Source organism: Nyctereutes procyonoides, unplaced genomic scaffold (assembly GCF_905146905.1).
Source record: "Nyctereutes procyonoides isolate TBG_1078 unplaced genomic scaffold, NYPRO_anot_genome, whole genome shotgun sequence".
Classification (NCBI taxonomy): Eukaryota; Metazoa; Chordata; class Mammalia; order Carnivora; family Canidae; genus Nyctereutes; species Nyctereutes procyonoides.
In genome coordinates, this window is record NW_026575042.1 from 48738496 (window position 1) to 48760517 (window position 22022).

At 42.4% G+C, this 22022-nt stretch overlaps 1 protein-coding gene across 1 annotated transcript in view; it reads left to right on the top strand.

The window, feature by feature from the left end:
- Positions 1-22022, top strand: part of ARHGEF26 (Rho guanine nucleotide exchange factor 26) — a gene marked incomplete at its 5' end in the record, with an annotated part of 113155 nt that overhangs the window by 54585 nt on the left and 36548 nt on the right. The window contains 3 exons of the mRNA XM_055321054.1: positions 9214-9366; positions 12856-12985; positions 16929-17003. Coding sequence (XP_055177029.1) covers positions 9214-9366; positions 12856-12985; positions 16929-17003 — 358 coding nt within the window. The remainder of the gene's footprint in view (positions 1-9213; positions 9367-12855; positions 12986-16928; positions 17004-22022) is intronic.

Here is a 22022-nt window from a genome sequence, read left to right on the forward strand (position 1 = left end):
TTATGTAACTGTCATCCCATGAAACGAAACAGTTCCTCAGAAGTCATAAATCTTGCCTAGGTTCTGAGTTCTTGCAGGATTTTTGCCAGGCAGTGGATTAGCAGAATTATTCTTGAGGTCACAAGCCCAGGATCTCAGATTCCCACATAAATGCGCACGTGAGGTATTTGCCACCCAGCCGAGCTATGCAGAGCCACCTCGTCCCTGCCCACCCCTGCCGTGAGCACCCTGGTGATCTAAGGGCGTTATTAAATCAGACCTGGTGGATGCTTGCTTCATATTATAACTCACTGTTGCTCCCCTTGGAAGATGGAACTTGAACAAAGAGGCAAAGGAGGATAGCAGGCATCTCGTATCGATTCGTTTGGCACATTTATCGCGTGCTTATTCTTTGCTAAGTCCTGGAGAGCCAGTGGTGAACCAGAAATACTTGGTCTCAGTCTCCAGGGTCCTATATAAAATTTGGAAGTGATTTTTCCATTGTGTGGCAATTAATAGTTGTCCTCCAGGAAAAAAAAAAATGAAAACTGTAGAAATTGTCCCTAATAAGCCAGGGCATCACAGGCCCACTCATCTAGCGGCTTTCATCTCTTCTAAGGACGTCTTAAGAAGAGCACTGGCACTTGCTCTCTGTCATTCATTAGCATGGGACCCTCATTCTGGCAGGATTTGCAATATGGGTGAAGGCACGTGAGCGGTGCTGAAAGAAACCAGTATGCAGTAAGTTACCATGGGAACCGGCTTCTTCTCCAGTATATTTTTGTGAAGCAGATTCACATGATAAATACTTGAAATTCTCATTTTTTAAGTGAAAATAGCCTAATGGCATTAATATCGCAGGAACTTTTAAAATACTGTTTTCCTATCTCGGTATGGTCCAGTTTATATTCCTCTGAGCATATACATTCTCGGTGAGAGGAAGAACTAGTGAAAGGGGAGCCTTGACTGATGTGGAGGGGTCTTGCGGGGGGCACTTAGTTCTCTAGTCTCTCTTTGCCTTTCTCTTCCCTGGCTCCCAGCTCCACCTTCCTTTTTTGGGGTTTGATGGGTGCCTTGAACTGAAGGTACCTGGAGGAGCTGGATTGAAACCCAAGCATGCTCTGTGTTGTGCGGTATGGAGGTTTAAAAAAAAAAAAATCCTTTGTCCATCTCTTTCACTCCAGTCTCTTCTGTTCTATGCCTAGGCTGATCTTGGAGGTTTCGTGAGGATGATAAGAATCTCTTAACAAAATCCATCCTAGAGATTTTAAGGATCGAGCAGAGCTATCAGAATGGGAGTTAAGGCTACCAGAATATTTTTATTTGGAATTTTGTTTTTTTTAATCTCCCATTCCCAGCCTCTCTTCATTCCAACTCTTACCCCTTGCCAATTCAGAGGCAAAATTTCAGAAGGAAAAGCTGAAATAGAACAGGACAAGATATATGGTCTGCTGAGGAGGAAACCCTCATGAGGCCTTTACCAGATCAGGATGTTGAGAAGCAACAGCCCTCTGTCTTTGTCAAAGTAACACATTTTCCATCATGGCTAGTCTGGTGGAGGATTCCTAGGTGGACTTCATCTTATTCATCCATTGTGATTGGTCGGCGATGTCCTGCTAGAGTGCGGAGCGTGCCTCTGGGCAGTGCGCCACGTAGGTTAGTGGCGTCCTCTTGTCACGCACTGCTGTCCCTGACCTAGCAGAGTATTTTTTTTTTAATTTATGATAGTCACACAGAATGAGAGAGAGAGGCAGAGACACAGGCAGAGGGAGAAGCAGACTCCATGCACCGGGAGCCTGACGTGGGATTCGATCCCAGGTCTCCAGGATCGCGCCCTGGGCCAAAGGCAGGCGCCAAACCGCTGCGCCACCCAGGGATCCCCCTAGCAGAGTATTAACAGAACTTGATGCCGATCTTTAGCGTCAACATGACCACCAACAAAAAGCCCCAAACAAATGCTCAAAGCCCCAAATCTCCCTTATCTGCGCAGAATATGAATTCATTTTTGGTAGAGTACAGAATGTTCTTCTGTTGGTGCTCTGTTAGGAAAAGTACTTCCAGCAGCAAATAGTTTGCTGCCACTTATCTGGACTATTTCTTTGTTTAGTGGAGATATTTTATGATACAGCAGCAACTTAGACATGTGAAACCTGCCTGGTATGTCACATGGCTCAGCATAAGGGAATATGACCCTCTCTGGTGGGATCCTGCAGCTGTTTAGTTGACGGCTCATTCGAGTGAGGGAGACGTCCAAGAATGGTTCGGAGTTTGCTTTAGGCAGATGGATATTAATGAAGGAAAAGTACCTTGAAAGGATGCCATTCCAGGAAGGGCACAGGACAGTGCTGATTATAACCAGAGCCCTGCTTTCTGGGCTTCTCCTGCAAGAGCGCTGAGAGCTTCCTTAGCGGGGCTAGAATCTTCCCTCGGCTGCATGCTTGGGGGAGTCGCAGGTCCTGGCAGGTTTTTTGGAGAGTGCAGCTGGCACTGAAGAGACTTGGGGCTGGACTGGGTCTCATTTCGGTGACCCCGCATGATAGGATTATAAAAGGCGTCTGTGTCTTCATTGGTTGGTGACCCCTATCGTGTCTTGCATACTTCTGGGAACCCAGTTTGTGGTTAAAAAAACAAAAACAAAAACAAAAAACAACAAAAAATACATTCACTTGATTTATCAGTGAGTAAAGCAAAGATACTAACCAATTTATGGGTGTGACATGTTTGGTAATACCGGTAAAACAAAATTACTTGAACACGTTTCATATTTAATTTTTCTATTTAGAACACAAATTTGGTTTATGCACGTCAAATATTTGACTGTGTTTCAGGTACCATGTCCAGGTTTTTTTGGTCATATCCTGGTTAGGGTCAGGGAGTTGAACAAAAGAGACACGGTCCCTCTTCTCTAGAGTTTGCTAAGAGAAGCAGATGTAAACACAATCATAATATAATTAGTAAGGATCACAGGTAGGACTACTAAAGGAGAAGCATAGGGGTTTATAAAGACGTAAATTAACCCAGCCCAGTGGGGCAGGGAAAGCTTCTTGAAGGGCTCTTGAAAGATGAGTGGGGGGTTGCGAGGCAAAGTGGAGGGCCCCAGGGTGTAAGGAAGCCAAAAATGAACGACTCTGAATTTCGCAGGGCACCTGGAAAGCAGCATTTGCTTATACTGTGTCAGCCAGGACCAGAGCACATCACTGGCTGTGGCCTTCCTGATTGTTTTCCCTGGAGGCCACACACAAGGGGTGGTTGACCACTCCTGGGCCGCCCTGCAGATCTCAGCACAGCATAAATCCTTTACTGTGTTGATGTGTGTGGTTTATGTGCTGAGATGATTCGACAGCTGGTCTTCTTGGAAGATACTGTGGTTCCTTCTCAGCTCCAGCTGTTCGTCTTTTTGCTGGATGTCTCGGTGGAAGGATGGCTGGCCTGGTCGTAGCAGGCAAGCTCAGCGGGCGTCTGTGAGCAGAGGCGTTGGTGTGGTTGGATCACAGGCGTGGGGCTCTGGTTCAAACTGAGGCTTGGTGGTTTTGAGTTTTGACGTAAGCTCTCTCAGCCTTGGTTTTGTTATCTCTAGAGTGGGTATAAAAGCCTTCCCATAAAGCAGGCTTGAGGATTAAATTAAATGAGGCGGTATACGGGAAGCACGTAGCCCTGAGCTTAAGGGTCATAAATATCAGTTGTTTGTTCCTTGACGCTTACCAAAGCCTGTCACTTTGAGGGAGACACATAGGAGGAGATTTTGCTGGTTGACTGATGAATCAGATTTATTGTCTATATTTAATAGACTGTAATCTCCTCTATAGACTGGTAGATTTGCCCTACAGTTCTCAAGAGCTATCAGGAACTCTCATATCTGACTTGCCAGTTACATTATCAATCGAATATTAAGAAGGCTGTTAATATGATATGGGTACATATATAGCTCACACCTGTCTTTTCTACCCATTGCAGAAGGGAGAAGCTGAAGCTAACAAAAGTACAGGTGCTGATTATATCAAAAACAGCTACCTCCTTGTTGACTTTTTTTTTTTTACCCCACAATGCAGCTCTGCATTTAAGATTACCGCTTGATAACGCAGCCACACAGAGCCTAGAGACTCTGCAGTCCTTGCAGTTCTAGGAAATATTAGAGGAAAGGATGTAGGTCATGATTAAGCTTTTCTAATGTAGTCTCGTCTATTTTTTTTAAATTTTTTATTATGAGAGACACAGAGAGAGAGAGAGAGAGAGAGAGGCAGAGACACAGGCAGAGGGGGAAGCAGGCTCCATGCAGGGAGCCTGATGCGGGACTCGATCCTGAGTCTCCAGGATCACGCCCTGGGCCGAAGGCGGCACTAAACCGCTGAGCCACCTGGGCTGCCCTGTAGTCTTGTCTTTAAGACCCAGCTTTAAGCCCATCTTGAAGACCCAGCTCCCGAGAGGCCACTATGGTGTCCTTGATGGTCTGACCATTCTCTGCACAGCTGGCGAGCTCATCTGGGCAGGTTGCAGTCCTCTGAAGCATGGGTGTGATTGTGCCTGGTGCCCGAGACTCAACAGTCAACAGGGCTAACTCGGGTTTCTGGTTAGGAGGCAATGTTTCCAGGAAGCCTTTTCTGGTCCATTAGAATCTTCTCAACATCTGGACTTTAGCGATGGGATTTAGAATTTTGTTGGGGAAAAGAGACATGAGAGAAGTTGTATAGCATGATTGTGTATAAAACATGATCATCTGGGTGATGCTACACAGATGAAATAATGAAGGTATTGTCCCGGGGCGGGGGGTGGGGGGGAATTCACAGGGCTGACATGTATTTCCATTAAAATGTTGTCCTTCCAATAGGCCAAATTACTTCGCAAACTCATTTAAATTTCATTGAGGGAACCGGAATGCTTTTACTTTGACTTCAGGTTTGATTTGGATCTCCAGCATTCTCGGTTATTGAAATAATATCTCATTCTTCAATAATAACTTTCTTGGTCTTTTTGTAGCCCAGCTCACTTAGTAAACTATGCAAATTTGCCAAAATAACCAATAGATAATTTAACATAGGAAGCTTTAAATTATGTCTTAATTATGCTATTGTCAAAATAAAAGATGGGTGGCTCAGTGTATATTATATTAAAGTAAGTAGCATAAACACATATTTCATTAGTACTTTGTTTTTAATCTTATACTTTGGCAGGGCTTGTACTGTGATAAATGAATTTTCCTTTTCGTTGGGAAAAGCCAAGTTACTGTTGTTTTTGGTTATGTAGTTGCATTCCTTCAGACTACAATGGTTAGTTAAAGACAAGAAAGGGATATTTGCCTCAGAGACATTTATTTCTTAGATTTACATGATAATGGCCTTCTGAATGGTTTTTCTTAATTTTTTTTTTTCAGTTTTCTCTGAACATTTTCCTGAAAGACACATGGAGTTAAAACAATGAGTAACTATTTTGCATTTATATGAAAATGAAAACCAGCTAAATGTGAACCTGTCCTGACTACATACTACCCAGAACTCCCGTGGCTCTGAATTCTCACAGACATGTATTTTTAGCTTTCCTTTTGATACATCTAAGGCAAAATCAATAAGCTCCTTCATGCTCCTTCCATGCTCCAGCCATAAGCTCCTTCATGCTCCTTCTCACTCCTCCTAAATCCCTGTCTTTGTGAATGGTTTCTTGGCCCACCTTGATGCCCAGGTGGAAATCTTGAATAGAAACCCCAGCATCTTCCTTGATTTCCCCTCTGATGAGGTTTTTTTTTTTTTCTTTCTGTTAATTTTTTCTCCTAATTGTTTCCCTAATCTGTGTCCCCTCTTTTTTGACTTCCCCATAAAGCCAGGCTTTGTGCCCACGTTAGCCATTTCATTGGCCTGCTTGCAGTCTCCTCTCTCCCCATTTGCACTTCTCTGCCCCAGTTTTCTCTGATCGGATGATGTATTGTCTTCATCACCTCCAGTGGTTCTCATCATCCACAGACGAAGTGCAAGCTGCTCAGCGTACAGTCCGACCTTTGCAGTCTGGCTTTGACATGCATTTCAACCCTCATTCTCTGCCGTTGGTCCTCCCATGATCAATACCTCAGCCTTACTGAATCCCAGTTTCCCAATTTGTGCCTGTACCTACCTTATTTCCCGTGCCGCTCTGCTCCCACTAATGCCATCCTCATCACTGATGACCCTCCTCACATTCTTTCCTTGCAGTCACCCGGCCCTCTGGACTTTGCACTGTATGCCTTTGTTACAGGTCTTATATCGTAATTAAGTGGTTCCATGCCTCCTATGGGCTGCTCGTCTATGCATCATTTCCTATTCAGCTGTGATTTAGTGAAATAATCTCTCCTCGGTATATAACCCAACTTCTTCTGTACTGGTTCTTGGCAGGATACTAGCCCTTCTTGATATATATATCATTTTTGGCAGAGTCAGTGAAGTTAAAGGTCCACCTGTAGGTATATAGACCCAAAGACTTGAAAACAAGGACTCAGATAGATGCTTGTGGACAAATGTTCATAACAGTATCATTTATTCACAGTGGCCAGAAAGGGAGAAACAGCCTAAGTGTCCATCAGCAGATGAATGGATAAGCATAATACATATACACACACACAACAGAATATTATTCAGCCATAAGGAGGAATAACGTTGTTACATGTGTTAGCATAGATTAACATGGAAAACATGACACTGAATGCAATAAGCCAGACAACACAAAGATTTTATGATCACTTATATGAGATATCTAGAAGAGGCAAATTCATAGAGATAGAAAGTGTTGGCAGGGGCACCTGGATGGCTCAGTCAGTTACATGCCAGACTCTTGATCTCTTGATTTCGGCTCAGGCCACGATCTCAGGGTGGTGAGATCAAGCCCCACATGGAGCTCTCCACTGGGCGTGGATCCTGCTTGGTTGGGATTCTCTCTCTTCCTCAACCCATCCTCCTTCATTCCCTTCCCCCCTCAAAAAAGAAAAAAAGGTGATTAGAGGCTGGGGAGAGGGGGGATGGAACATTATTAGGTGATGGGTATAGCATTTCTGTTGGAGGTGATGAAAATATTTTGGAAATAGAAGGTGCTGAAAATTGTACAATATTATGCATGTAATATCCTTGAATTGTATACTTAAAAATGGTTAAGATGGCAAATTTTGTTGTACATATATCTTACCCTAATTGAAAACATACATAGTTCTTGAAATTAAAAAAAAAAAAAAAAGATTCTGACACCACCACCACCATCGTCTGTGTAGCCTTACCTTCCCAATATAACATGCAGTTCTTGAAGTCAGGGACGTGTCTATATAGAAAATATCCTTTAAGAAACATGGCTTTTAAATATCCTTTAGCAGACATAGTAAGGGTTTAGAGTAGGTTGTTTTTACAATTGCTGAAACTCTGAGGAGAGCGTTTGATATTTTACTTGAATGTTAATAGATGCAGTCCTGACAAAGTGATATGAAGCTTTTTTGGAACATAATTTGCTATTTCTGACCTACTATTTAAGATTGTGCATATTAACCCTGATACCTTTGGAAGGAAAACCAAGTAGCCCAGCCAAGTGTACTTTATGTTTGTTTTTTGTTTTTTGTTTTTTTTTCTGCTGCTGTTTTAAACAAAGGGCTTGGATAACTAAGCTGCTTACAAGCTATGGATGAGAATCCTACTGATTATTTTCCCTAAATCCTTCTTAAAGGAAATACAGATTTTTTTTATGCTTTCTCCCAGCGTAAATAATTTTACTCTTCTAGGATTTAAGGTATATTTCTTCATTTTTTTAAGCTCGTATGGAAACATTTAAAAATAAAATAGGTAATGATGACAAACTAATACAAATACAATTTATAGCACAGTGCATTTAATGTACATGAAAATATGTAAATTCAAGACCTCTTAAAATCTGGATTGTTTTATTGCTGGGTGCCAGGATATTCTTTGAAAATAATTGAGATGCAAATGTGAGACAATGTTAGCCCATATTTACTATTAATTGTCTTGTGTAGATTTCTGCTGTCTCATTCACTGTCTGCCTTGAATTTTGTATTTGGAGTCCACCTAGCAAACTCGTTAGGAGTTATGATGTGATGAATGCTAAAGAGGTTATTGAAAACTAAATTGCTCTTGTAGGACTATTTCAGAACTCAACATTAGAGAAATTAATGTTATTTTCACCTTCCTTACTTTTGGAAGATGCTTTGGCCACCCAGTGATAGTTCTTTCTAATAGATTTTCCTATTCCTCCCAACTTGGACAATAAGTGTGCTCTAGGGTGGTTCATCTCAACTTTTACTGTGCATTCAAAATGCAGGTTTGGCTTGGGGGACATAGGCAGTGAGATTCTGCATTTCTAGCTCTTAGATGCTTGGTTTATGGACTACGTTTTGAGCTCCATGCTCTTGGTAGAAACCTATTTCAAGTATTTGATTTTGATGTGCTGTTAAAATTGAATGCCGTGTAGGATTGCCAGAGAAAATACAGATTGCTCAAGATGTCCCATTCACTATTTTTGCACATACTTGTACTATAAAATAACTCATTTACCAGAAATTTAATTTTCAAAGGACTAGACACTGATAGATTCAAACACACCCTAAATCTGGCAACCCAAAAATGCCATTTTAATAATTTCTGAGTACATTTAAATGTCTTAAAATAGTATTATTTGCAGAGAAAGGACACAGAATTAGGTGTATTTCAGACTCTTTTTTTTTTTTTTAAGAGAGTGCATGCAAGTGGGGGAGGGACAGTGGGAGAAGGAGAGGCTCTTAAGCAGCATGGAGCAGTATGGAGCCAGACACAGGTCTTGATTTCACAACCCTGAGATCATGACCTGAGCTGAAATCAAGAGTTGGACGCTTAACTGACTGAGCCACCCAGGCGCCCCTCCGACTTGTTCTCTAAGTACTTATTTAGTTGTTTTGCTCATAGGCTTTTCAATACAATGAAATACGGAAACATGACCCCACCTCCTCCAATATCTAGGGAATTCTTGGAAAAATAGTGAAATCTGTACATTCTGAAATATACCTGAAAGCAGAGAAATGCCCTATGTTATCAGTGTTTTCAGTTGAACACTTGAAGTAATAAAGATGTTAATACGATAGATTTGAGTTCAGACAATCTTTATAGTTTTTCATTGTATCCCTTTGAGTTGGTATTGTGCGCTGTTGGTATTTCCAAGCCCTGCATAATAACATGACATGAGAATGATCTTTGATGTTTTTCAGTTATAAATAAGAAAACGTAAATGAGTTTCTTTTTCTAGATTCTTCACGGAGTTGGAAGCAAGACATCAGAATAATATCTTCATCGATGACATAAGTGACATTGTGGAAAAGCACACAGCATCCACATTTGACCCGTATGTGAAATACTGCACAAATGAAGTCTACCAACAACGAACACTACAGAAATTGTTGTAAGAGATGTTGAATGTTGCCCTTAATAGCCTAACCACTGTTTAATTAGGTCACGTTGATTGAAATTCATTGATCTCTTACATCATACTTAGAAATGACACTTGGTGGGCTATTTTCCAGGATTGCTTTCAGGGTGAGGATGTTGCAGTAGAAAAATCTATACTGTGGACAACTTTCTCTCTAAAGCAATTACAAAATTATAGGTTTCTGTTATTTTCCTTGTTGTTGTTTTAGATTGCTGCGAGCTACGGGAGTGATCGTCATTCTAGAACTCCCCAGTTTTATAAGCCATTGAATAGTTTGCCTGAGGCCAAGAAAGTATTTGAGTTGAACTCCTGCCTCAGATCCAGAACTTCTCTACTCTTCTTCCGTTGGGATGACGAAACGGAAGTTTTTTATAGGAATTTCTATAGGAATTTTATAGGAATTTTTGATGTTCCCCTTCTGGGTAGTTAGAAATGAGGAGAGCAGGGAAGGACTGAAGGAAAGCAATAGGAAAAAAAATGTTCTTAAAGGCGTTAAGAATACAACAAAGAGGCTTTAAATTTCCCTCCTCACCTTTTCTCTTTGTCCTCTTTAGGTTTAACCTAGAGTTTGTGTGTTTTCCTTTTTTTTTTTTTTTTTTGATGTGATGTATATGGCTTTAGCCTTAAAAGTCAGCGATTGTTCAGTAATGTTTTATTTTGGGGGCCCTGTTTATGTCAAGTAGCTATCTGTTTTACAACACAGTGTACATTGCCATAAACTCGGCTTGGGGGCTGATGGCTGTTATCACTCACAGCCCCTGTGTAGGCTGTGGCATTTATGACCACAGCAGTGGAGCTCTGCTCAGCTTCTCTGCAGGGTGTGAGCCCCTGCAAGGGGATTGGGGTTGGTGCTGGGAGACACAGCCCACTGAAGCTCCCAAGTCAGTGGGAAGGGCTCCTTGAGCTGCTCCTCCCTCCACAACCTCATGAAACTCTTGAATGGGCAGGGTGGAAAATTAATAGCTGGCAACCGCAAATGAAGTTTTTAAGTACAAAGCAGGGTTTGTTGGCACCGTTGACATTTTGGCCTGGATGAGTCTTTGCTGTGGGTCTGTCCTGTGCATTGTAGCATGTTTTATAGCATCCTTGGCCTCTGTGGACTAGATGCCCCTCACTCCAATGGTAACAACCAAAAATGGTCCTAGACGTTGCCAAATGTTCTTGGGGGCTTAATCTCACCCCAGGTTTTCTTAACCTCCCAACGGCCCCGGGACTGCCGATAGGGCGCTGTGTAACTGTTAGAAAAAATGCAAGTTACGTGTTTGAAAACAAAGCCTTGAATCAGAGCTAAATTTCATTTTGTGTCGTTAAAGTTTGCAGGATTTTAAAAATGTGAATAGGCACTGCTGTAACTTAAGAAGTAAAGGTTCTAGGGGCCCCTGGCTAGCTCAGTCAGTGGAGCATGAGACCCTTGATCTCAGTTGTAAGTTCGAGCCCCGCATCGGGTGTAGAGATTACTTAAAAATAAAATCTTTAAAAAATAAAGATTCTGTCTAAGTTAACTTAATGATACCGTTTGAGCTTTCACATGGGAAATAGTAGCTGTGTTTTCATGAGTTTTGTAGCAAGTATTGTGAATTCACACACTGGAAATGCTTGAGAATCTTTGAAAACAAACATATAATAGATCCCCAGGGACCATCCCAGACCAGACTATTTAATCAATATTTGGGGGAAGGGGTCCTGGGACCTGAGTGATTTTAAATATGGAACTGATTTGGAGTTTGATTTTTTTTTTTAACTTACTAAACATCTTTTTAAAGCTAGCAGGAAAGGAAACTTAAAATTCCTCATTTGAGAAAATGAAAATAAAACATTTCTGTGTAATTTCTTTTAATTGGCTATTCTGGGCATTTACTTATTTGTGAACCAGAACATCTAATTTTCAAAATACATTTTTTTTAAGTTGGAACCACAGCTGCCCTGCTTCTTGGCCTCTTGCTCCCCAACATGCGATTACAGTACCCAGTCCCGATCCCTGTCTCCTCCTTGTTGTAAGTCACAAGGGAACTCCTCGGAGTCCCTCTGGGGTGAAGTGAGCTACGAAAGCAAGAGATATGGGGGTCAGGCCCCCCTGAAACTCAAAAGGCCTTGATTTGACTTCTGTCTTCATCAGATGCTAGGGCTGTTGCTTGGCCAGTGGAGGATCCTTCTAAGACTCTCTTCTTATTGGAATCCCCTTTTGGCCTTCCTTAAATATTGTCTGACTGTTTCCATGTGAGGTCCTGTATGTCGGTATGTCTGGCTAAGTTCCATAAAAACATTGTGGCGGTATTATCACTGTTGTTATGTCACCAGGAGGGGAGAAATACTCCAGCTGGCATGGTCAGAAAGTTTTCTGTCCTAGAAGCTTTGAAAAAGGCCAGAAGCCTCCTAGTAAATAAATATGATATTTCTTTCTGGGATTATAATTTGGGGCTAGAGAAGTGACTTAAAACACCATCTGTTATCTTTTTAATGGAATGTCTATAGATTATCAGATTGCAGATCTAGCCTGTACGCGTTAATAATTAATATATTCACAGATATGTTCACCTTTTTGATCGCCTCTTCGTTTACTTCCCACTTCTATAAATTTATAGCTCATGCATTTCTTATTGTTCATATTATCTTAAAATCCTGTCATATTTAGTCTTCACTATAAAAGGCAGATAGGCCATCTGTGTCTATGTCATTGTTTGTTGTTTTATATATTAAAAATCATAATATGTGAATTTATCACAGTGTTTTAACAGGCATACTTAGGTTTAGTGTGCTCCACTTTATCTCACTTTTACCAGATCTGTTTTTTTACAAATTGCGTCGAGCAAGTCTGTTGGCACCATTTCTCCCAACAACATTTGCTCACTTGGTATCTCTGTTACATTTTTGTGATTCTCACAATATTTCAGATATTTTCATTATTATATGTGTTACAGTGATCTGTGGTCAATGATTATAACTCACTGAGAGCTCAGATGATGGTTAGCATTTTTTTTAGCCATAAACTATGTTTTAATGAAGGTATGTGCATCTTTTTTTTTTTAAAGATTTTATTTATTTGAGAGAGAGAGAGAGAGAGAGCAAGTGCATGCAGAGTGAGCAAGCAGGGGGAGAGGCAGAGGGAGAGGGAGAAGCAGGCTCCAAGCTGAGCAGGGAGCCTTATGTGGGGCTTGATCTCAGGACCCTGGGACCATGACCTGAGCCCAAGGCAGATGCTCAACCGACTGAGCCCCCCAGGCACGGTGCATCTTTTTTAAGACACGATGCTATTGCACACTTAATAGATGACAGTGTGGTGTAAACATGACTTTTACATGACCTGGGAAATCCAAAATTCCTTTGACTCACTTGATTGCAGCATTTGCTTTATCGTAGTGGTCTGGATATCCACAATATCTTCGAGGAATGTCTGTAGTATGTTTTTGCTTTTTACCTTGAAGAGAAAGTATTTTGAATTCTTCTTTCTTTGTTTCTTCTCAGAGCCACCAACCCATCTTTTAAAGAAGTACTGTCACGAATTGAGTCCCACGAAGACTGTAGGAACTTACCCATGATCTCCTTCCTCATCCTCCCCATGCAAAGGGTGACTCGCCTGCCCCTGCTAATGGATGTAAGACATGGTCTGCTGGCTCTTTCCTCTGCGGGTAGCTGTGCTACTATAAATCTGATTAAGAACATTATTCTTATTTCACTTGGATCAATGTACTATATCCCTTCTATAAAATCCTCCACCTAAATGAGAAGGGGCCATTCAGTTGGAACATCGCACTGTGTCTAGTATCTTTGGAAATTACCTTCAACTTAGGCTTGTGTAGGCACCCTGAAGATTTCCGATTACATCACTCACTTAACATTTTTCGAAATGGGAAAAACATGGGCTTATTGGAGGCACAAGGCTTGGATGCTGGTTCCAGCTGAGCCGCTAGCCATGTGGCCTTGGGCAAGTCATGTAATGTCTTCAGCCTCAGTTTCTTTGGGTTGATCACCAAGATCCCTTCCCTAGAGAGTTCCAAGATGCTGTGGTGCTCCCACTGTACATGGGAATGAGATACTGTTCAGCATTAGAAGGCATGGACTTGCCTTTATTTTGTGCTGCACAAAGGAGGGTATGGAAAGGCCAGCATCATTCATACTTCAGGGAACATTCACGAAGAAAACAAGGATTTAATTTTATTATTTTTTTATTTTTATAAATTAATTTTTATTGGTGTTCAATTTACCAACATACAGAATAACACCCAGTGCTCATCCCGTCAAGTGTCCCCCTCCGTGCCCGTCACCCATTCACCCCCACCCCCCGCCCTCTTCCCCTTCCACCACCCCTAGTTCATTTCCCAGAGTTAGAAGTCTTTATGTTCTGTGTCCCTTTCTGATATCTCCCACACACTTCTTCTCCCTTCCCTTATATATATACAGTGTATGTTCTCACTCATTTGGGGAATATGAATAATAGTGAAGGGGAATATAAGGGATTTAATTTTAAATAGTGACAAGACATGGCTGGGAGAAGCGAGTAGAGACTTCCTGGTCTGAAGTGCAGCTGGGAGGATAGCTAGGCGGCAGGCCAGGGGTCCTGCACACCGGCTGGGCCGGATCCACAGCGGCAACGACGAGAGAAGAACCAGGTGGCCCGGCACAGCTCCCACCTGGCTAGTGGGCCAAATAGTGTCTCTTTTGATCAAGTTAAAATATTTTGCCATAGTCGTACTTCACAATTGGATCATAATGTTAGTGTCTGTTTCAACGAACGTGATTTTTGCATGTCAAAACACAGGATAAAAATACAGCAAAAAATTATGATTGAGTAAGGTTACAAAATAAATTCCATTTCCCATATTCCATCATAAATTCAGAGATTTTCTAAAAGCACTGACATTTTGCAGTGAGTAAAAGCATGCGATCACAGTCACTTTGTTGGCTCTGCTGCCTGGACGGGGGTTGGTAGTTGTTTTTTCAGAATTCCCAACACCCTGCTCCTCTAGCTTCCCCTCAGTTTCCTGCCTTCGCATGCTTCCCTTGTGATTTAGGGGCGTCTCTCCTTGTAAGTATTGGAAAACTTGCAGAATTTTGAAAATTCAGCTCTCTGATTGATGGACTGATTGAGAAAAACATTCGTTGGGTCTAAGGATAGAATGCAGTCAGGTAATCAAAACCAGATTTTGGCTTCAAGAAGGTTTATTTGTAGGTTTCAACCACCCTTGTTTCCTGACTTTCCCACTGAGCATCTTTGTTCACATTGTCGCCGGCTGTCACTTCTCAGCTTCACAACTAAAACAAGCAGGTCTTTCAAGCACTGGCCCTAATGCTCCTTCTTTCATAAAGCCTTGCTCAGTGCCCTCCCTCGCAGATGCATCTTCCTCCCCATCTGAACACCCATAGCACTTTGAGAGAAGGGACTCTGCTATGTAAGCTTGGTGTCCTACAAGTCCTGTGACTTCTGGAGTAAGAACGATCTGGGCACAAATTCTGGCTCTTCCCCTGATAGTGTGATCCCAGGCAAATTGCCTGATTTCATCTGAAGCCTCAGTATAATATATACCTGCAAGATTGGCATGAAAACGGGTGAAGTAGTAAATGTTTTAAGCCTGACAATAATAGACGCTCAGTATTTCTTAACTAAATGAACGTAGATACTATACAGGCTTGTGCTGAGTCATGTAAACACTGTGAAGTTTTCAAAGATACATTTGATACTGTACTTTCTTCCATTAGATTTTATAAGCAGTAAAAAGTCATTTTAAAAAATGAGTTTATTTCATAGGATTTCTGACATTTTCGTAAAGTACGAAACTTTGAACCGTCTAGAGAAATGCTGTTTCAAATTTTGCTATTTTTAAAAATGAGAAATGGGTGCTTTCTAAATACAACATTTATCGCAAAGTTACAAAGTTTCAGGGTTCTTTCTCTTCGGAAAATGTATGTTAGCCGTATTTCTTTAGATCCTGTATATTCTGTGATCTCTTTGCCTTCTATATTTTCTCTGTTTAATTTTGATAAAATTGCTTAAGTAGATTGGGACTCACAGAATCTAGTGTACCATGTTGCACCATGCTGGAGGTTAATGCCGTGAACGTCCAGTAAGCTCAAAACTTTCTGGGTCAAAGACCCTGTTGATATTCTGAGTAAAGCTACAGTCATTCGCCCTAGAAAGTTCAGCAATGCACAAAATTTACATAAAATTGAAGTGTGCAAAGACCCTTCAGGACCCAGGATGCCTTCACGGACATAAACCAGTATTTCTCACACTGCCTCTGTACACATTAGTGGGTCATGAAGCTGATTTTTGATCATGAGCTGTGTTTATTTAAAAAGTGACATAGAATAGAATGATATGATATTATACAGAGTTCATAATGTGATTAAGTATTATTTTTAAAAAAAACCCTTTTCATTTCCACATACATACGCACTGGTAGCTAATGTAGATGTATTTCTTACCGTGGGTCTTAGTCCAAAATTGGAGAACCATTAACAAAAGCCCATGGATGAGACACTCTCTGCTTCTCACATAGCACATAAGACAGTCCTGACACCTGACTTTCGGATCTGTAGGTCTGGTACTCACCTACGTTCAAGGTACCAGTTCCCAACTTACCCCCTCAAACAGTTCCGCCTCTGTTTGATGCCTTTTGCTGTAATCGGTTTCCCAAATGTGAGAATCTGGACACCTGGGTAGAATCTAAATGTACCTAAAGCGTCGTCTCTTCAGTTCTGCTTCATTTGGGAAGTTAGTTAAACTTGTTAATTGAGATGGACATTTTTAACAATTAAAATTACTCCATCGTCCTTAAATGGATGTGGTTTCACAGATTATTTGTAACTCCATAGGAATTGATCCTCTTCGAAGTTCATTTTAGCATCCCCAAAACTGCAGTGTACCTATATCAAAAGAAAATCCGGTAGCTTGTTTTTCTTGATCTTTTTTTATTCAGTGGTATGGTCTGCACACATATTTCTCTTTAGTGATGATGATGGTAATAATTAAAGTAGTTTTGGGCAGCCCGGGTGGCTCAACACCACCTTTGGTCCAGGGCGTGATCCTGGAGACCCAAGATCGAGTCCCACATCAGGCTCCCTGCATGGGGCCTGCTTCTCCCTCTGCCTGTGTCTCTGCCTCTCTCTGTGTGTGTGTCTCTCATGAATAAATAAATAAAATATTTTTTAAAAAACTGTACTTGTATTATCATTTAATCCTGGCAACAGCCTTGTGATGTAGTTGGCTTTATCCACATTTTACAGATGGGAAACTGAGGCTGATAGAGAGAGAGTCTTGCCCACAAATACCTAGTAGGCGACAGGACTTGGATTTGAAACCAGGTTCATCCACCTCTGAAGTCCATTCTCTTATTTCATCATTTGCTGGATTTACTTGGATCCTGTTCAATTAAAGACTGTTTCTTAGTTTTGTAATCAGATTCTAATGTAATCCATCATGTTGTGCTCAGCATTGTTAAGTTTGCTATGAGCAAGAGGATGTGGCTGGACCTTGGTTTTATTTCACGTAATAAAATAAACTGATTGATTTTTGTTTTTTTTCTTTTACTTCGCTGCAGACTATCTGTCAGAAGACACCGAAGGACTCTCCGAAGTATGAGGTCTGCAAGAGAGCCTTAAAGGAAGTAAGCAAGGTAACTGTTGAACAATAGCGAGCTAGTCACACAGTAAACTGTTCAGCGTCTTGGAAGAGCGCGCATCTGGATCTGATGCTGAACATTGGTGGTTCTCAAAGCCATTTGGCCAGCATTCCTTCGGGAGCTGAAAAACAATATTGTTTTCTGTACTCAAATGAAATTAGTATTTTTATTGTCTTGCTATAAGGCCCAACAGACCTCTCATTTTCTTTTGGTGTCTGAATAGTCGTTTATTCATTCTTTGATCAACCAGCTACTTACCGAAGTATCAACTACCATACCAGGCATGATGCCAGTCCCTGAAAATATGGTGATTCACACGTAAGACAGTTGTGGTTAATACCCTCATACACTGTGCTGTATAAAGGGGAAGGCAGATGCTAAATAAAAATTACAATACAAGGTGATGAATGATACGGTAGCGAAGAACATAGTGATGTTGAGGCTGAAACCTAAGTCAAGCTTAGCTCTGAGCCAGGGCTTGGGGAGGAAAGAGAGTGTCTCAGGTGTGGGTAGAAACACAAAGGCAAGAAAAATATTTGGAGGGTTTGAAACACTGGAATGTTCTTCATGTGGCTGTAGAGCCCAGTCTAGGAAAGAATGCTGGGGAGCCACGTAGGGAAGTGTGGACCTTCTCTTAAGATGATGGAGAAGCTATAAATTCATGTGTTGTGAAGGGGACCGTGGGGATGGGACCAGTTATGAGGCTTTTGTAGTTGATTAGGGTAGTGGTGACAGTGGCCTTTATGGGTGTGTAGTAAAGGGAGAGAAGCAATATATAGTATTGGGGAGGCAGGCACAGAGAGTGAGTGAGTGTGTTGGAGATCAGAAGTCAAGGAGTATGGTCCCCGGCTTCTTGGGCAACTAGCCGGATGCTTACTTACATACCTTTACAATAGAAACCTAGGGAGAAACGGATGAGTTCCACTTTGGATGTGTGATGACAGAGGTTCTTACAGAATGTTCAAGTTGGCTGAAATAAACAGGTCAGGAGCTCACTGGGGAGACTGGAATTGGGAGACTTGGCTTTGGTGATCCCGGGCACGCGATGATTTCTGAAGCTGGGCGAGTGGATGAGATTACCCAGAACGAGCCTGTAGACTGAGAAGAGTAGTGAGTCTGAGCCACAACCGTCACGAAGAACACTACCACCCTTCATCTCATTTAGGGAGAGGAGTCCTCCCAGGGGAGACTTCAAAAACAAAAACCATCGATGAAAGGAGGAAAACCGTAATGGCCCGGCAAACGGCAGATGTTTTGGTGGAAAGACGGTCAGCCCTGTTGAGTGGCTCCTGAAAGAGCGTGAATAACGAGTGAGGCGGTCATGGGTTTATCATCGGGTGGGCCGTGTCCCCGCGGTGGTGGGTGGGGAAGCTGGATTGCAGTGTGTTGAGGAATGAGTGGGAGGTGTGGACGTGCAGCTGGCCAGCAAGGGTAGCTGTTTCAACACGGGAGCTGTCAGTGGAGAGAGAGGGCTCTAGCTGGAAGGGCGGTGTGGGAACATCTTCCTGTTTGTTTGTTTAAAAATTAGAAGGACGTGGGCGCATTGAAATGCCAATAGGAATATCTAGCTGAGGGAAAGCAGTAGAAGGTATAGGAGTTAATGAAGATACTGTAGAGCTGGGCAGAGGGGTGCAGAGACGATGGTAGCGCCAGGAGCTTCCTAAACCCACTTGCAGCTACCAAACCACCTTCGAGTCTGGTACATCTTTGCACCACTTTGCTATGAGGTAGTTTCTTTCCTTTTTTTTTAAATATTTATTTATTGATTTATTTATCTTAGGCACAGAGAGAAAGTGAGTGGGAGGGACAGAGGGAGAGGGAGAAAGTGAATCCTCACACAGACTCTTTGCTGAATGTGGAGCCCCCAACACCCTTAGATCATGACCTGAGCCAAAAATCAAGCATCAGCTGCTTAAGTGACTAAGCCATCCAGGTGACCCTGTGCTGCTGCTTTTTTTTTTTTTTAAGATTTTATTTATTTATTCATGAGAGACAGAGAGAGAGAGAGGCAGAGGGAGGAGCAGGCTCCATGCAGGGAGCCCAGTGCAGGACTCAATCCTGGGACTCCAGGATCAGGCCCTGGGCTGAAGGCAGGCACTAAGCCACTGAGCCACCAAGGGATCCCTGTGCTCCTTCTTTTAATCAACCTTCAGTGACTCTATATTCTGTATCTTCATCCTTGCTAATAGTACCTACAAAATCATGGATTTTGTGACCTCATTGTCTATTTTTCTACTATGCATTTTTTTTTATTAAAAGTAAGTTTATCTGTGTTTTACTTAATTTGGGCTGCTGTAACAAAATACCACAGACTGGGTGGCTTATACACAACAGAAATTTATTTCTCATAGTCCTGGAGGTTAAAGAATCCAAGATTGGGACCCCCGGGTGGCTCAGTGGTTGAGCACCTGCTTTTGGCCCAGGGCATGATCCTGGAGACCCGGGATGGAGTCCCACATCAGGCTCCCTGCATGGAGCCTGCTTCTCCCTCTGCCTATGTTTCTCATGAATAAATAAATAAAATCTTAAAGAAAAAAAAAGTCCAAGATCAAGGTGCCAGCATGGTCAGGTGAGGGGTGTCTTCTGCGTGGCACATTTCTCCTTGAGCCTTACACAGTGAAAGGGACTGAGCCTCTCTTGTAAGAGCACTAATCCCATCATGGGGGCCCTACCCTCATGACTTTTTTTTTTAAGATTTTGTTTATTCATGAGAGACAGAGAGAGGGAGAAGCAGGCTCCATGCAGGGAGCCCGACGTGGGACTCGATCCCAGGAATCCAGGATCACACCCCGAGCTGAAGGCAGGCACCCAACCACTGAGCCACCCAGGGATCCCCCCTCATGACTTTTGAAGCACCCCCCAAAAGCCCCACTTCCCAGTACCACCATCTTTGGAGGTTAGGATTTCACCATATGAGTTTGGAGCGGTATAAAAATTAAACCTTCGCTATCTGTCAACCACTTACACTCACCACTTGCCCCATCAGTGATCTGCCCATCCCACTTGGGGAAACACTTAAGTGAAGAAAACTTAGCGTGGCAGGTGTAAAGTTTCCTAGGGTCCTGCCACCAGAGGGTCTCTCTCCGGGACCCCACGGCCTCTGTTGCGTTCCTGGAGGCAATAAGGGGAGAGTCTTTGGGAGAAGCCACTAGTGAAGTTCTAGCGTTGGACTGGCGAGAAATGTCATCACATTCTATCTGGTGGTTAGTGAGAAGTTAAGAATTCACACAGAAGAGGCAAGAGGAAGGCTGTGATCACTGTCGAATTGAGCTAAGCATGATATTTAGCGTTTTTCAAGAATTTCACATCCCAGTTACAGTAAACCACTACATTCCTTCAGGCGTCTCTTGTTCACTGGATTCGACACTGGTACCCGTAGGAAAGGCTGGCAGGCCCAGAACGGATCAGAGAAGGGCTTTAATCTGATACGATAAGCATATAAAAGGCCCTCTGTGAGGAGACGCCGTTCTGGTGACTTGTTTCCTCTGCATTTCTTTCTCTCTCTTGAGCCCAAGTTATGAACATCAGGATTATTCCTCGAGTCTCCTAGTGGTTCGACTGATACAGCCAACTCGGGAGTTGACCTTCTTGTTCATTTGTGAAGTTTACTGATGGGATTTTATTGATTCCGGGAGGGACGGTATCAGTATTTGCAACAAACAGATTGCGTAAATAGAGCATTTATCGTTCACAACTACAATGCAGGGTTTCACTTGTTTGCTTTCCGTGAAAAGAAAGATACGGGGAGATCCCAGTATTTATTTTAGAAAGTGAAACTTGGTCTATCAGCGTCTAAGTTTTTAGAGGCAGACTCTTTCTGCCTCAGGCCCTTGGGCAAGCGTCTCTAGGTGGCTATTCATTCTTGGAAGAGAATGAGTAATATCTTTTCTGGTAATTAAAATGCTAATGAAATTTATTTGCAATAGTGTGAATAACATGTCACTGAAATTCCTCATACATGTTGCTGCAACGAGTGTAAGTGCTTACTGAAATCGGGGCCTTGGAAAAAAGACTTACTGACCTCGTCGAGCAACTCAAAAGCAAGATGTTTCTGTTAAATAAATAAAATGTGTTTACTTCCTGATGTTCTGTTCACATGCTGGGGTGGAGCTGCAAGGAGGGCGATTTGCAGGGAATCCGAAGTTCGGCTGGTGCAGAGCGCTGTCTGGTGTCCAAGGAGCGAAGGCCAGACTGTGGTTTCTTAGGCCAGTGAAGTCCTTCCGGCCGTTCTTTCATTTACTCTCTGCTGAAGAGAGTAAGCGTTCGCTCTCACCTCATAAAAATGCTGCTCCTATTTGGACATACTGTTAAGTCCTAAGCTTTCCTCCTGGTGGTGAAAGAGCCAAGTCTCTTTAATCTTCTCCTGTAACCTATTGCTTCTGCCATTTGCAGAAAGGTAGACATGTGTATCTTTTACCATGGAAAGATATCCCTAAGCTACATTATTACGGGAGGAGCATTAAGTTGCAGAGCAGTACAAATACTGTCATGACGTCCAGATAATGAAGTGTGTTGACGCTCACCATGCGTGTTATCAGTATAGAGAAATAGTCCCGGAATCCTACACATCAAACTTTGCACTCCGTGGAAGGGAGGGATTCCCAGGGTTTCCATTTCCACTCTGAGTTCTGCTCAGTCAGTGCATTTAAGGGGGACACCTGGGGAGCTCGGTGGTGGAGCATCTGCCTTTGGCTCAGGTCGTGATCCCGGGGTCCTGGGATCGAGTCCCACTCCGGGCTCCCCTCGGGGAGCCTGCTTCTCCCTCTGCCTGATTCTCTGCCTCTCTCTGTGTGTCTCTCATGAATAAATAAATAAGATCTTTAAAAAAAAAGGAATGCATTTAAGGTTTGCAAACGTATATTCTTAAATATGTGTACGTTATAGAAAATTTGGAAATGTAAGAGAAGATAAACCGTATTGGTCGTTTTATCAAAGGTAATGATTGTCGTCACCCTGCTACATATCCTTCCATTGGGATGTCTAATCCAACACCAGTGTATGGTATAAATGTAC